This window comes from Rattus norvegicus, chromosome 2, assembly GCF_036323735.1.
Source record: "Rattus norvegicus strain BN/NHsdMcwi chromosome 2, GRCr8, whole genome shotgun sequence".
Lineage (NCBI taxonomy): Eukaryota > Metazoa > Chordata > Mammalia > Rodentia > Muridae > Rattus > Rattus norvegicus.
Genome location: NC_086020.1, coordinates 27520926 through 27538436, shown reverse-complemented (window position 1 = coordinate 27538436; position 17511 = coordinate 27520926). Strand labels below are relative to the sequence as shown.

General features: G+C 45.9%; 1 protein-coding gene across 5 annotated transcripts in view; it reads right to left on the bottom strand.

The window, feature by feature from the left end:
• Positions 1-2753: 2753 nt before the first annotated feature.
• The window catches only part of Ap3b1 (adaptor related protein complex 3 subunit beta 1), a 204443-nt gene continuing 189685 nt past the window's right edge, over positions 2754-17511 (bottom strand). For 4 of the 5 annotated variants that reach the window (XM_063281703.1, XM_063281706.1, XM_063281707.1 and 1 more), the window contains 2 exons: positions 17313-17451; positions 2754-3472 (listed from right to left, as the gene is read on the bottom strand). In XM_063281703.1, coding sequence (XP_063137773.1) covers positions 3319-3472; positions 17313-17451 — 293 coding nt within the window. In that variant the 3' untranslated portion in view covers positions 2754-3318. Of the gene's footprint in view, positions 3473-3982; positions 4019-17312; positions 17452-17511 lie in introns of all 5 variants that reach the window. The other variant, NM_001107646.1, reaches the window with a different exon arrangement.

The following is a 17511-nucleotide window of genomic DNA, read 5'->3' as shown; positions in this document are numbered from 1 at the left end:
TGTGTGCATGTGTTGGGGTGTGGTGTACATCCCAGGACAGTGAGCATGGAAAGGTCAGAGGACTTCTGGGAGTTGGTTTCTGCCAACTCCCTTGTTTCTGCTTCTACACTGGGTGCTTCAAGCTAGCTGGTCTGCAGGTGTCCAGGCCATTATCCTGTCTTTGCCTCCCATTTTGGCACCCTGGAGTGCACGGTTATAGTTGTGTTACTCAGCCAGAGTTTTATACATGTGAGTTCCAGGGATCGGAACTCAGGAAGCCAGGCTGGGGAGACAAGTGTTACTACCCAGCCAGCCAGCGCTTCTCAACCTTCCTGATGCTTCCGTCCACTCTTTAATACAGTCCTCATACTATGCTGACTTCATAACTGTAATTTTGCTACCTTTTTAAAGATACATTTTATATATGAGTGCTGTACGTGCATGTACACCTGCGTGCCAGAAAAGGGTGTCCGAACTTACAGATGGTTGTGAGCCACCATGTGGTTGCTGGGAATTGAACTCTGGAAGAGCAGCCGGTGCTCTGAACTGCTGAGCCATCCCTCCAGCCCCCTTGCTATGGTTATTAACCATAATGTAAATATCTGTTTCTCGATGGTCTTAGGAAGTCCTTACAAAAAGGTCGTGTGACTCCTCAAAGGGGTCAGAACCCACATATTGAGAACTGCCGCGAGCTATCTCCCCAGCTCTAACACAGACTTTAAATATGGAAGTTGGAAGCCAAAGGTAAATTATTTAGGAGAAAAAAAAAAAAACCCACCAAACTTTATTCAAAAGTAACCGATACAGAAATTCTTAGTTAGAAAAATAGAAACACTTGACACGTTTTCAAAGATGTGGACCCTAAGAAAAATCAGGTTCTTTCTAGATTACAACATGAACTTTCCCCTCTGACAGGTGACAGTAAGCTCCCCTCCAGAAAACAGCCTGGGTAACATCCCAGAAAGTCACTAAATATCCAAGGTTCAAAGCCCTGAGATGCAGGGTTCCCACTGGGGAATCTGATGCACTGCAGCCCACAAAGGGGATTCTGGGAGTCAGGACCGCTAAATCACACAGGGTCCCCAAGTAAAGAGAACAGGGGCTTCCCGGGCAACACAGTGAGGTGTTGCTTGGCAACAGAGATGAGTTCTGAGAAATGCTTTATCATTGTCCAAACACAGTGTGTTCTTACACAAGATAATCTGGGTGTGATGTCACTGGGTGACAAAATCTTTCAGGAGTAGTTACACTCGACATGTGACCGTTCTCTTCCCTCCGTGTCATTGCTCTATTTTGAGAGCAGACATTTGTTTTAGTTTTTGGCCCTGGAACTCATTACAATTTTCCTACCTCAGCCTTGTTGAGGTTACAGGTGTACTCTGACTAAAAATAGAAAAATCCAACCATCTTGTTTGCTCTCGTCATTGTACAAGATGAAATGTGTAGTCGCCCTACTCACTATTCGCTCTTCTTAGTAGGGCTCAAAACATTTCATTCTGATTTTAGCTTTCTGTGTGCTATGTGTGTCAATCCCCCTGCCCCACACACACACCTCCTCAGTTTTCCTTGTCTCCTCACCTCATTCTTGTTATGCTAGAGGCGCAGCTCAGCAGGGAAGAACACACATGGCTCTTCCAGAGGACCTGAGTTCAATCCCCACCTACATCAGGTGACTCCAGGGAATCTCACACCTCCGGCCTCTGAAGGAACCCTACCCCCACATATACACATAACTACAAGTAATAAAGAATGCATTAAAAATGATTGTTGACAGGCTCGGTGGCACACATCTCCAGTCGTTGCTGCTCTGGAGTCCGGTGTGGGAGATGAGCTGAGCCCAGTAGCCAGCCAGCCAGGAAGGCAGAGAGAGAACAGGTCTGGTACTGGAGGGAACAGAACCGTTATTGCTTCGGCATCGCCAGTGTCAGAAAAGCCACCAAACCATCTCAACTATGTCGTCCTGGCTGTCCTGGAACTCATTATATAGACCAGGCTGGCCCCTCACCCACAGAGTGCTGGACCTGAAGCGTGCACCCCCAAGCCCGACTTCTTAACCAGTTTATAAAAAGGTATCGGCCAGGGGCTGCTGCACATCTGTAAACCCAGTACTTGGAAGGTGGAGGCAGGCTCAGTCTATACGGTCAGTTCTAAGCCAACCAGGGCTTGTCTCACCAGCAGCAGCAACAAAAGCAAAAGCAAAGCATTCGAAAAGTTCCCTGATTTATAAAGAGTAACTTGAAGGAAGACGGTTTCTTGCCTAAATTAGCAAATAGACAACCTGTAGAGAGATGCTACTTCTCACAGTTTTAAATGGCATGTGGTCAACTGTGTCCCCGTCAGTGTTGATAAGGGTCCGATACTAACGTCTTTGAAGGGAAAGGGAACCAGGCTTGCTTTCTTTAGCAGCTGCAGCAGCCTAGTCATGAGATCGCTACAAGAGAACCTGGACAGAGAGAGAGGCTCACGTCACACCAAGGCTCCGGTTTGTCATTAGAGCGCTCACGGCCATTGTGCAGCAGGGTCACAATGCTTGCCTAGTGTGGAGAGCTAAGTATGTTCACGAATGCCTGTCATCCCAGCACAGGGAGAGCCGAGGCAGGAGGATTTCGAGTTTAAGGCAGAGCAGGCTGCTCCCTGAACCCATCTCAGAGAAGCAAACAGCTGACCTTGTTGGGAGAAGTTTCTCTTTATTAGCTAAGCCCTGTGGTTCCCAGTGTGAGCAGAAATACCTGGGCACACAGGAAGTCCAGCCAGGAAGGATTTGGAGAGGCAAATGCTATTCATGTGCTCCTTTATTCACCCTGATGTTCAGGGGATTTCATGATGACAATTGTCGATAACCAATTGTAACACCAGAAAGTTCAAAGAATGGGATTTTCAGAGAGGCCATTTTTTTTGCATTTAATTTAAAAAGTATGGCATTTCCTTTTCATATACCGAGCTGAGAGGCCATTCAGATCATTTCCTTGCTAATTTTTGCCTCCTGCCATAGGAAGGACGATTTCCAATACATTCTCAGTATCTGATGCACATCCATCATTCTCAAACACCAGAAGGAAGATGAGGTCAAAAGATGTCGGCGGGCAGAGGAGATGCCCCGTGGATTGAGGAGTTGAGAAAATGGACAGTAAAATATATGTTCTTTGGTTAGCAAAGCGAGGAGGGAGAGGAGCGTGTACATGACAGACATAGCAGCATTCTAAAGCAGAGACAAGAATGTCGAGAGTGCGCTCTTCCCCGCTGCCAGATGGAAGGGCTATTATTATAAATGAAAGGCAGCAGTCGTGGATGCCAGGCACTTTGTTCTGTGCCAGGTTCTGAAGTCCAGATGTAAGCAGGTTACCCCTGGGACAGGACAGGCTTCAGCTCCCTCAGCAGCACAGAGCCAATCACGGTTTTCTCGGTGTTGATGATAAGTTGGGCTGTGGAACCTTCCTTCAGTTCCACGGTGACTAGCATCAGTGACCCACTGTGCACAGTTTTAGCTGCAAACCTGCAAGGAAAAAATATGAGAGAGACCTTTTATCCTGAGTAGGGAAAAGGAGGAGGAGACAGCATTCATTCAAATAGGCTTAAAGTAACTCTTTTTCTTAATGAAATAATTTATTGAAGGATCCTCACCGTTCCATACCCAAAGCCAAGCATCCTTTAGAGAAATCAACAACCTGTCCAGCCCTTGCCTGGCCCATGCAGGCTGCTGTAGACATTTTCCAACCAGAACAAGCTGAGGAAGCCTGCATCACTCCCTAGTTTGAACGGAGATGCATGTGGGCAATCTCATTATCATATACTTAGGAAACACACACTCTTTTGGCAGCTAACATTTTACCATGCGTATGGCTATTTCAAATATGCCGCCATACTTTTATTTTTTTTTTTCTTTTTTTTCCCGGAGCTGGGGACCGAACCCAGGGCCTTGCGCTTGCTAGGCAAGTGCTCTACCACTGAGCTAAATCCCCAACCCCCATATTTTTATTTTTTAAAACACTTTAAGAACTATTATCTTTCTTGAAGAACTTGGAATTTTAATCTCTCATATCTGAAAATGATTTTGCAAGAAGTTAATTTTATATACATTATAAAATTTTCCCTAAGTCTCAGTGGCTCACATGAAATATCCAAATACAATTTCTACTGTTAATGGTGACATGAAACAAAGTCACATGACAGCTAAGTGCCACCCCATACCCCCATTTTATATTCAGGACATTAGATCCTTCTTTGTGCTTTAGGATAGAGCAGAGGGAGCTTGAGGTCTAATGTGCTATCACTAAATTCCAAGACACGAAGAACCTACCAATTACATGGAATTAAGAGCAAAACCAGCCTGTAACACCGCAGTCGGCTGGAAAGCTGCGGAGGCTCAGTGGGCTTCTGTCCATCCCACTACTTCATTCTGCATGCACAGGGGAGCTCGGGCCGAGAGGAAGGCTGGCACCCCGTCCTAGGCCTCCCCTTCTCCCTCCTGGACCACGCTCTGCACATTTTGAGGGGAGGGAGTCTGATTGCAGGGATGACTGGAGGAAAACAAAGTAGCACACAGGAGCTTTTGAAAACACTAACAAGTGTGGAGCAGGTCTGTGACCTGCTGCGACCCCACTTTGCAGGGCCAATCCCCTTTCCCCTCTCTGGACGACACGTGTCTGAATCTGAGCCATCTGCCTCAATTTGCGCAACATCTCCAGCCACAAAGGCAGCCAGTTAGCCCTGACAACAGCTCACAATACATAAAAATACAGCCGCAGAGCTGACAGCATGCTGCCCACCATTCAAGAGCAAACCAACTGGTCAGTGTCTCATGTCTGACAATTAGCATGGGCCTCGCACAGAGCCCGGTGCCCTCAGGGATCTGTTTAATTACCATCAACATAAAAGGGAGTTTATCAGGAGACTCTCAGAAAAACTTCACTCCTGACTTAATTAAAATATTAGCCACTTAAGCAGGAAGCAGATTCTCTTTAAATCAAAAGTAATTTCTTTTTTGAGTTTTAAAAAATGACATCAAGAGCTTATCTAACACATTAGATTCTTCTTTTTTTAAAAAATCTAACAAGTCATGTTTGGCCTAAACAGAACGATGGAAATTAGATCTTCAACGACAACAAAACCACCATCCTTGTCTCCCTCGGCTGAGAACCCAGAGTAAAACACTAGCTAATGGCTCCTTAGCGAAGGCCATCAGCAGTCTCCCCAACCATTTCTCTATATTCTCAAACACACCAGAAACTTGCAGGAATTAGAGGGAGAGTTCCAGCAGAGAGATGGACCAGCTAGGAGTGCAAACCACACCCATGCTCCTAAGGACTTTGGCTTTGTTTCTTTAAGTAAGCTTTACATATATATACATATATATATATGCATATATATATATGTATATATATGTTTGTATGGACACACAAGCAGTTAGGCACTGTGGGCACCTCCATCTTCCCTTTGTGAGAAGATACACCACTCCCTCACCTCCTATCACCCCTACAAATGTGTGCATTTCTCTTGTCTAAATAATAATAAAAACCCCTATGTCTATGTATCCGTGTGGGTGTCTGTGCGTGTGTCCAGAGGCCCACATCATCTGGAAGATGGTTAGATCCCCTCAAGTTGAGGACATAGCCATAGACATTTTAAAGGCTGTTTAACTTCATAGGAGAAAGATATTTCTATAGTTTGCTAAACTACAATCTCTTCCCATTCATCTACTCAACTCTCCCCATAGATCTGGTCACCACACTTGTAATTCATTCAACAAATATTTCGACAGCGGTCTCTATTTCTGACAGGGCCATAATTATGTAAACAACAGTCTTCTTAGTCCCTTTATTTACTTAACACTTGTGCCTTGGGACCTCAGAGAAGATTATGCCTGAATGGGAACACACAGCACCATTTGAATTTCAGGGCTATAGCCCCAAGGCACATTTTATTTCTCTTCCATTAAAAACTTAAAGAGTTAATGTTTGTGGCTAGGCAAAGACAAATGGCAGTATGTTTATAGAGATTAAAACTAGTATCCTGGGCATGTTTTTCAAATCCTGTTACAAAATTCTCTGACTGAAAGACCAGGAACATGAAAGCTGGGCGTCTGCTTAGTCTGCGGCGGCCGAGTAGGCAGAGCGCTAAGCAAGCAGCAAGCATCCTGGCAACCACGGCCACTGCCCCTGAGCACAGGCGGCTGTGTCCAGGCAGCGCGCAGGCTGGAGGCTGTGCTTTAAAGTGGGGACCGGGAGATCAGATGTCCGACCCGCCCACTTCACAGTTCAAAGAGAACGGATTTAATTGGAAGATGGCATGAGTACAACTGGATTCTTTGGGTCCCTGGAAGGCAAAACCACTCCCCGAAGTTACTAATCATTTAAATTCTGAACAAGCTATGTGTTAGCATATATTCAAATTATAGTTATAAAAAGAATACTAGTTAGTAAACAATAGTTAGAGACCTTGATTGACCAAATTTAGGGATGCAAAATGTGGCAGGTGATATCAGGTCCTCAGAACTTGGTCTCTAACAAGGTCTTTTAGTGACATATTGTTTTGTAGAAGGCAGAAGTTCTGACTGCTGTCAAGTAGCTGTTTATACTATGTGACCGACCAGAGGTGGGGGCTAAGCATTCATACAGTTTCATCTGACCCACAGAGACAGGGACTGACAGAGATGAGGAGGTTGAGGCCACAGGCCAGGGCATGGCAGAGCAGGCACTCAAACTAAAGCATTATGAATACAGGTCACAGTCTTTCAATAGATGCAAAAATATACTCAGTATTTGTTCTTATCAGTCAACAGATTATTTTTCCGATTTATCTGGTAGGTCCGCTAGGTATCACCATGTCAGAGTCCGTAAGGAAGACTTTCTCCTTGCACACTCATGTGCCTGCTTTGTGGATTCTGTGTGCAAAGCGTCCCGACTTAATCCTCTGTCCTATTTTTATCCTTGCTCTTATAGACTACAGAATCATCTCCCTGTTCCTTCCAAAGTCCCCAGGAATGAGGAACAGAAAATCCTTCTGAGTGGCAGTGTAGCAGGGAGGGGACAGACAAACCTGGACACCACAGATGAGGACGTGGGTGTCGTGCCATCGGGCAGAGGTGCAGGGCCTGTGCATGACACCCCTGTTACTAAGGGACGGTGCCTGGTGGCTCTCATTTCATTCTAACAGAAGCACTCAGTGTTTATAAGCTGCGAAGGTGAAACTGCTGGGATGCGTCCATATGCCCGCTCACTAAATGTCTTGTCCATTATCTCTGGTAACTGACATTTAATCTTGGTTGAATTCTTAAGATTCAAGGAAAAGGCCAAATAAGCTCCTATTGTGACCTAAATGAGAACAAAGTGCCACACTCTTGTAGGAGTTATTTTGTAACTACCGTTGGGATGATGAAACTGGCCACATAATAATACATTCTGAATAAATATATTGCCTTCAGTTCATTTAAATCTGTCAGAAACTGGCTGTAGACCACACTGTTCCTTTCCCCCTCCAAGACAGGATGCGCCACAGCTCGACTGTGTAAAGTGGGCCCAGGTCTGAGACACCCACCAACGCCAGCTCCCCACACACAGGCAGACCCCCTGCAGCTAACGGCCTGACCACAAGCTCTTTTCTTCTCTTGGACAGTCTCCTGCTCTTGGATTTTTCTATTCTGAGTTCAATTTCCTCCTGCTTTCTGTTCTACTGGTTATCAGAAGCTGTGACAATGGCCCGCTCAGGCTAAAACTTTTTTTTCCGACTCGTACACGAAGCCTTCAATTACTGCCTGCTGAAGCAGACAGAATCCTATTAGTAAGAAAGATGATCACAAGATGCCCTGCCCTGCCCTAGCTGTATAAAAATAATTAGTCCAGAGTTGACAAATGTGTAATGAAGGCGTGCAGTCATTATATGTAAGAAAGCCTGGCTTGGACGGGGTCCTAACCACCAATACGAAAGCGTGCTGATTCGGAACATTATCTTCCGAAGGATTCGAAATGGTAAATCTTTACTGTCTTGGCTTAAGTAGGACGTTGTGAACGAACAGAGATTCTGTATGGTGCAAAGAGTTCTATTTTGCTGACTATTATACAGTAGTTAAAATTCAGTCCATTTTACCACTAACAGGAAGGAAACATGAACGAGAGATTTATCCAAGACAACTTTAAAAACTGACCTGGAACACTGGCACAGAGTGTAACAGGTGGAGAACAGGCAAGAAAACCAAACTTCCATTAGGATGTAGATGGTATAAAAACACCCCAACCATCGGCCTAGTGATCTAGTCTTTGTACAGACAAGCTAAAATTTAAGTGCACTTCCTAAGGAAAACATAGCGATCCTGGCTGGCCTGCTTGGTGGGGATGAGACAGAGTTAACAGCAGAAACCAAAAGGAAAGCCCCTTTCTTTGATCCGTGACAAAACTGTCAACCTAGAAGGACTCTTTTCCTCCCAGTTTTTTAAAATATGAATATATCTATTTATTCTTAGTAAACTTGAGCATTATAGATTTATTATCCCACAAATGGAAAAATTAAACAAAGCTTAAATGCAGAATGCTTTAAATGGAAACAAAATCAGCTGTGCAGTCTGGTTATGCATGGAGTATTTAGATCGTCCTTCTGTGTGAAATTAACTGAGGTCCAAGTTTGTTTTCAAATGAGATGCTGTTCCTAGTGCCAGGAGGGTTCCAAAGCAGATCCAAAAGCAGTGCTGCCCTCTAGTGGACAACTACTTGCCAGCAGAAGGAGCCCCAGTCATTAATCTGTCCCCTAACTCTCACTTCTGTTGGACTCAAAATGTGTCATATTGGAGAAGAGACCCAGTCAGATATCATTACATCAACAAATGTTTATAGAAAGCCTTGTTTCAGGGCTGTTTGGAAGTAGTCTTGAAGCTTCTGAAATGTGTGCATGGAGACAGCCAAAAGCACAGGGTAAGCAACAATTGCTTTCATGGCAATCCTCAAAAATCACATGGAATTTAAATCTCTTAGAGGTTCTGTGAGAAAAGAAGACAATCAGTACACAAAAACAGTATCCCGGAGCAGATGTGGAGGCGCACCCTATAATCTCACCATTTGGGATGCTGAGGTAAGTTCCAGGCCAGCCCAGGCTATAGGCAAAGCTGCATCACAAAACAAACACCCACCACACATCACATCCCACATTACCCCACACACACCACCCCACCCCACACCACACCAAACATCACCCCACACACCACCCCACACCACCCACACCACACACCACACACCACCCCACACACCCCATACACACCACCCCACACCACACATCACCCCACACACACCACACACCACCCCACCCCACACCACCCCACACACCACCCCACACACCACCCCACACCACCCACACCACATACCACCCCAAACATCACCCCACCCCACACCCCACATACCCCACACCCCACACACCCCACACACACCACCCCACACCACACATCACCCCACACACACCACACACCACCCCACACACCACCCCACACCACCCACACCACATACCACCCCAAACATCACCCCACCCCACCCCACACACCCCACACCCCACACCACCCCACACCCCACACCACCCCACACACCACACACCACCCCACACCACACCAAACATCACCCCACACACCACCCCACACCACCCACACCACACACCACCCCACACCACCCCAAACATCACCCCACCCCACCCCACACCCCACACACCCCACACACACCACCCCACACCCCACATCACCCCACACACCACACCACACACCACCCCACCCCACACACCACCCCACCCCACACCACCCCACACACCACCCCACACCACCCACACCACACACACCCCACACCCCACACCACCCCACACACCACACCACACACCACCCCACACCACCCACACCACACACCCCACATCACCCCACACACCCCACCACCCCACACACCACCCCACACCACACCAAACATCACCCCACACACACCACACAGCACACCACCCCCCATACACCACACCATACACCACACCACCCCACACATCACCCCACACACCACCCCACACCACACCACCCCACACACCACCCCACACCACACACACCCCACACACCCCACACACCACCCCACACCACCCACACCACACACACCCCACATCACCCCACACACCCCACACCCCACACCACCCCACACACCACACACCACCCCACACCACACCAAACATCACCCCACACACACCACACAGCACACCACCCCCCATACACCACACCATACACCACACCACCCCACACATCACCCCACACACCACCCCACACACCACACCACACCACACCACACACCACACCACACCACACAGCACACCACACCACACCAAAAAACCAAACTGAAACCTGCAGAGAAAAGCAGACAAAATGCAAATGTAGCCCAGACAACATTCTCTCTGGAGATGCTAAGAGGCTGAGAGCTGCTTTTCCAGCTCCCTGCCTTGATCCTACCTCAACTACAACAAAACTGTTTTCCTCTGAAGACTTGCTTCTGGGACAACTTCAAAACCAGCTGGCTTACTTGGTCCAGCCTTTCAGACTGTTCTGACTGGGACTTCTCATCTCAGCATACAGACACTGGACCACAATACTAAGGCCAGCTTTCTTAAGACTGACAAGTTTTTCTAATTTTCCTGCTCCCTGACCCAAATTCTCTGCCCCAATTGAATAGGAAGCAATTACAAGAAGACTGTCATCCCAACGCCTTAAACTGGGATGGGTGGTTTTGGTCACTTTTGAGTAACAAATATATTGTTATTTCAGGGGATGATTTGTAAGTAAATATGGTCTTAGATAGGGAGAGAATGAAATAGAGAGTTTAGACTCACGGGTTTCTATCTTGTCTTTCCTCTTTCTATCCTTCCTTCCTTCCCTCCTTCCTTCCTTCCTAGATAAAGAATAGGGGGTATATAAAAATATTATAAAAAAATTAAACAAATGGGGTAGATTATTAAATCTACTTTTAAATAAAAAATATTTTATAGCCATAAACTTACATTGGCAAAGATCTTTATATATTGATACAAAACAAGATTAATTTTGTTACGACATAACACATATGTGTGTTTCAATTCTTGAATAGGTATCATACCTGTGCAACTCATTTATTAATATAAGGCTGAGTCCTAGTCCTTTAAAAAACTGTTTAGGATAATTAAAATAGCAAATTAACGTTAAGTTAATCAAACTCCTGGACTTGTCGGATACTAGTCTGGATTATTACAGAAATATGCGTCCTGGGTCAAACAGATTATATAGGTTACTGGAGACAGGCAACATCTGCTTGCTCAGATATACTATGAGTAGATAGATGGTCTTCAAAAATCTCAGAGACTCACAGAATATGGGATTTGAACATGTTTTTACTAATTTAATGCCTTTTTGACATCGAGACAGGTCTGTCTGCTCCTTACAGGACCCCCATTCCACTTAAAAGAGGACAGTAAGCTCCAATAACCTCCCCATGGAGCTGCTTCAGCTGTGGCGAGCTGGGTTTCAGCTACAGACACCTTGTCCACAAAGAACAAATGGACGCAGGGAAGTTCACTGCCAAGCTCTGCCAAGACAGGGTAGGCAAGATCTCTCTAATTCCTGCTCCACACAAGGTCTGTCAGATATTCTGGGCCAGAAGGCTGAACACGGATGCTCCGGCATTATAGAGACCATACGGGGCCCTGTCTGGCAGTCAGCTGTCTCTATAATATATAATTTATATAATTTCTGGAGACTGCATACCTGCACTTCCTGCATACTCAGGTAATATTTACTGCTTCTTAGGTCTCTGACGGGGTCGAAGACTAGACAGAGTCTTACTATAAGCTTAAATTGTTTAGGTCTAACAAGATGTTTTTAGGATGGTAATACAAGTTAGGATAAAATTTGAGTTAGATACAAGACTTTAAATACACCAAGATAGGACAGATAAAACTTTTTCCTTAACTGCCAAATACTATATGGATTGGACATTGTAAATGTATGTCATACCTTATAGTTCTCATAACTGTCTCATAATTGTCATAATGGTATTCAATTTGTATTTATTTAAAAGAAAACAATCCTTTTATTGGACTAAAAGGGGGGAACTGTAGAAAGAATATCTTGTGTATCAATGCATCACCTGTCAATTAAAAAGCCTGTAGCCTATGGTTTAGACAGGAAATGGAGGTGGGGCATCCAGGAAGCTGAAAGGATTCTGGGATACAGTCAGGCGGGAGATTCTCTGGGTGTGATAAGATTATTTAAGTTATATCTAGTCAGAGATGAGCCTGCCCAAGTGGCCAAGGTATTTGTAAATATATTTTGAGTCTGAGTCTTACTTCTGGGAGCATGGGGGCTGGGAGGCAGAATTAGGCCTAACTTTAACACAAACCCACATACACTATTATCAAGTTCAATCAACCAAAAGATGAAAGAAAGGCAATTATTAGGCCCATCACTGTTCATTCGAGAGATTTGTGAGAGAGATATCTCTTTTTTTTTTTCTTTTTTTTTTTTTCGGAGCTGGGGACCGAACCCAGGGCCTTGCGCTTCCTAGGTAAGCGCTCTACCACTGAGCTAAATCCCCAGCCCCGAGAGATATCTCTTATAAATCTCATTTGAACTGTTACACAGTAATAGGACTTACTTAAATGAACTTAAGGATAAAAATTAAAGAAGCTGCTTGTACCTTACTTTAATAAGATTTAATGTTAATCCTGAAATGAGCTACTTTAATAAGTATTGATAAATTAGTGACATGGACACACTACTCAGTTTAGAACACCAGGCTTTCTTAGTAAGTAACGACTACAGCAACAAGAGCAAAACATTTATCCTAAGGTTGTTGTTATCTACAAGGTGTGTATGTCAAGAAACTTGCAATTAAAACATGGTAGAGGGAAGGCGGATCTCAATACACACAGGGGAAGAAACAGAAGCACTGACTCTGAGCTAACAATGAGAGAGGCTCTGCAGCGATCCAGCTGGGCAGCTAAGCGCCAGAGTTGTGTGAGTACCCGAGGTCTGTCTGCACCCAACATCCCATTTCCCAGTTCACGGCTAACTGGATAAACCTGTTGTCCATGAGGTGACAGGAAAAGTCACAGTAACTTAATGCTGACACAGATGTTGGAACTGTGAACATGGTGCCAATACCGGAGTCTGCTTTCCAGGCACCACTGCAGCTATCATGGAGTCCCGCCCTCGGAGACGGGCTCACAAAAGAACCTGCAGAACCTCACCTGGGACCACATGTGAGTGTGGGGGCCTACGTTCAGTACGCACCGCTAGCATCCCTTACACAGCAGTTTCACAACATCACGTGGCTATCCCTAGCTAGGCAACCCCGGGCTGCACCAGGCTGTGGACTTTGGACCATACATGCAGATTTCAGGCTGAGTCACAGACGACTTTCCAGGGAAAAGCCTTAGAGACTTGGGAAGCATGGATGGACACTTAGTTCTCTGCTTCACAACTGAGCAGTGGCAGCTCAGGTCTAATGTTGCCGGCGGAGGCGGTGTACACACAGCTCTAATCCCAGCACATGGTGGGCAAAGGCAGGTGAATCTCGGAGTCTGATGCCAGCCTGGCCTTTATAGTGAGTCACAGGACAGCCGGGGCTACACATAGAGAAACCCTGTCTTGAAAAGTGAGAGAGAAAAGAAGTAGTTACTGGATTCTTCTCAGACATCTTTCTGGCCCTAGATGAGCCTGTGACTCCTACGGCTAGTCCTGGAAGTCTCCCTTAGAACACAGACTCCTGACTCTGTGGAGGCGGCTCATACGCTGCATAACGCTGGCTGTGGTGATGTCACACGGACTGCACTCCTGGATGACCTTTGCAGTTCTGACCTAAGATTCCCACAGTACACAGCCAGCCACTTACGCTGTACAAGAGGAAACGAGGGCTGGGGATTTAGCTCAGTGGTAGAGCGCTTGCCTAGGAAGCACAAGGCCCTGGGTTCGGTCCCCAGCTCCGAAAAAAAGAACCAAAAAAAAAAAAAAAAAAAAAAAAAAAAGAGGAAACGAATCTGCTCCACACAACGTGCTTTGTAAATGTTTTTGGGTAATGACAGAACTCATTCCCAGGAGGCCCCTTCTAAAGTGTGACTGTGACCTGGGAAACAGCAGACTGCACGGTGGCTGGTGACTGAGGTGACGGACGGCTCTTCTCCCAGAACCTTTTGCTAATCGCATTGAGGAAGACAGAGAGGCGTCAGACACTCAATGGCACCCAGCTTTTCTGATGCTACCAGTTGTTTAGGATTTCTTGTTTGCTTCCACAGTTGATGTTTAAAAGTAGTAACCCTCTAATCTAAGTCTTTGAAGTGAATTCCGTATACAACACATGCTTGGCCCTCCCTTCCCTCCGTCCTTCTCTTCCCGCAGTACTGGGGCCTGAGTCTCACTCTGGCAAATGCTACTCAGCCCACACTTTACTCTCTCACTCAGTAGCCACGGCAGGCCTCAGACTTTTTATCCTCCTGCCTCAGCCTGAGTAGCTGAGCACAGGTCTACATACCTGGGCCAGCTACCGTGTGCCCACAGTGGCACATCTGTCCAGTCATCAAACTCTACGTCCCTCAGGAAGGCACACACATCTTAAATAGGCATTTAACCAAACACATTCAAAACGTGGGGAGCTACGGGAAAAACAAGGCAATGAAAATTTTATTCATTGATTGGTCATTGTTACAGTCCTGTAAGAAATGATCTTGAAAACTAAGGAGAACATATGCCAGTTTATTATATAAAAAAATTTAAATCTTAAGTACTAGTAGTCAAATGTTTTCCATGTTTGGCTTTTTAAAATCATTAAGCCAATTGTTGTTTACAAACATTAGAAGGATTGGTCCAAGTCTTTCATAAGCTCAGAAAGCTCTTGGAGAAAAGAAACAAAGTCATTAAATCCTTGTAGGACTTCAATGCTGTCAGCAGATGATATCTAGGCTTAGAGAAAAGAACAACATCCCTGGGGGAAATATGCAAACACTACAGTCAACAAAATACAGCTCAAAAAATACCAAACTGCCACTTTATGTCACTAAACTGAAGACAGCGATTGCTATTTCTTTCAAGTGAGATTAAAAGCAACACGGGGGTGGATTTTATAAACAATTAAAAGAACAGCAGTGTTAGGAAATCAGCGAAGTAACTTGAATCAATTTAATTGAAAAAATATGACAATGAGGTGCTTATGGCCTGGAAGCCTTTAAAAAATACTTAGGGCATTAAACGCCATGTTTTTTTGCAACGCTTGAAATATTTTCAGGTGCAGTGGACCTGAGAGGCAAGTTAGGGAGGGCAGCAGTGTCCGTTAACTCTACACAGACATCGTTCTCCTTGTGCCTCTCCTGCCTCAGGCTGCAGAGCCCAAAGCCAGGCCCCTATGACGGAGCTAAACAGAGAAGCACCGAGGGAGCCCGGTACATTAAGGTTGAGTGCTCCGTCTGCACGAGAGTCCCACTGAGCTGGCTCAGGTTACCTGTCTCCTTTGCGTTAGCAGTAATGACTGGGCAATGGCTGTGCTTTGTAATTAAAGTCACTTGACTTCCAGAACAAGTTTCGGGAAATTATGCAATAATCAAGATTATAAAACTGGCCTCTGAATCCCAGATCAGGCACGCCTTTCTCTTCTCTAATAAACTGTCTCTATTTCTATCAGCAGAAAACCAAAAACCAAACCAAACCAGAAAAGCCTACGACACTTGTCCTTCTCCGACCACCTTCTAGGGGGAAGACGGCTTTCATGAGATTCAGCTCTAATTAAGAAGCTAATTTTACTTCTTTTCATCTTGGAAATGAAAAACTCTTGTTTTTCGAAGCGTGAAACCCACAACCCAACAACTGCCACACGAAAGCTAGAGCAGCCACTGGGTGTGAGCCATGATCTCCCTGGATTCTGTGCATGCGCAAGGAGAGCTACGATGCCCGCAGGCCGCTGCAGCTCTAGACGGGAGTGAACTTCACGAGAAGCCAGAAGTTAAAGCCGACAACACCAGCCTTCTGTTCTCTATTTCCAGGAACTCATATATATTAAAGAGAACCACAGGAAGGCAAAAGACAGTTCACAGGGGTGGGGACAGCTCAGTGGTGAAGAGCTTGCTTGTCATGTACAGACAAAACAGGAAAACTCAGAACCAAATGTTTTCCTTTCCCTGAAGAGGCTTTATTATCTCTCCGTTTGAACACCACCACTTGACAGACAGTTGAGTCTGCATTATGGTGCCAGTATGATGTCCTTCCTTCCGTCTGCTTATGTTAATCACCACTCTCCGTGAGATGGACAGGGTTCTTATAAATCAACACTTTTACCCAGTGTCCCAGCCCTTCTCTTGCTATAAACAAAGTAGAAACACCTGCTTCTGAGAAGCGCATTCTTGATCCTGCCTAGCGAGCCCAGCGCAGGCAACAGTGCCAGTGCTGTAAACAATGGCCTCTCTGTTCTGCAGAGGGCAGGCTCACTTCTGGAGTTGTTGGCCACAGGCTTTTAGTTCAGCCCCAGATTTAGCTTTCTATCTATCACCAAAAAGGTGGTGAAAGTAAGTCCCCCAGGAGAACGAATGACCTGCCCCGGACAGCAGATCTAACAGCCAAAGCACCCACCACAGGCTTTGCAGGAGCCTCATCTGCTTCTGTGACAAAACAGGAGGAAAACAAAACGGCCTGAAGGGCTGCCTCTGTGTCCTGATTTCCTCCCGTAGTTGGTAATGGTATGAGAGGAACACACCCAACAGAGCGTGCGGATATTGGTTGTAGAGATGGTGTATGTGCTGTGACGGTGTTTGGATGCCTCCTATGAGTTCACAAAGTCCTCTTAACAACGATGTGGCTAAGGGGTGATTCCTCTTCTCTTTCTCTTCACTTGAAGCTGCGGGCATCAACCGAGTAGTGTGTGAGCACAAACCATACTTGCCTCTTGGGACACAGGACTTGGATGCTGGGCTTCCTGGGAGTGAGGAGGAGCCATTGCCGGCTGGCTGTCCAGCAGCCCCTTACACATCAGAAGCAGCCTGAAGGGAGTGCGGGTCAGGGATGGCTGCACCTGCAATGCCCAGTGCCCCAGTCTACTGTTTGAGGAGTTTTCCAAGAAAGCCAAATCCAGAAAAGTAAGCAGCATTCTTCCTAGTCTTATAAAAGGCATCTTAAGAAAAGGTATTATAAAATGTAGCCGTCATCTCAGCATCCTTCACAAACAGCCATGCCAGTCTCAGAAGGATGCTATAAAATGGGATGCGGCTGTGACCCAAGCCCACCAATTAAACAGACCACCACGGCACTTGGTTATTCCTGCCAAAGTAAGCAATGGGTTAAAAACTATGCTTCTGAATACACGCGCTCTCTCGAAGGTTACTGAGCCCACCTGTGTATGTTATCTTGGCTGGAAGGCACTGCACCGAGGTTGGCGACGTTTACAACCTTCTGGAGGATCATGGAGGGGGTGAAGTTCTGCGGAGCGGCGATGAGCGTTGCCGACGTCTCATTCATCCCAGTGAGCATCCCTGTAACAGCAAAGGAAGGCTCCGCTCAACTGGTCAACATGTGAAAGGGGTCTGAGCAGC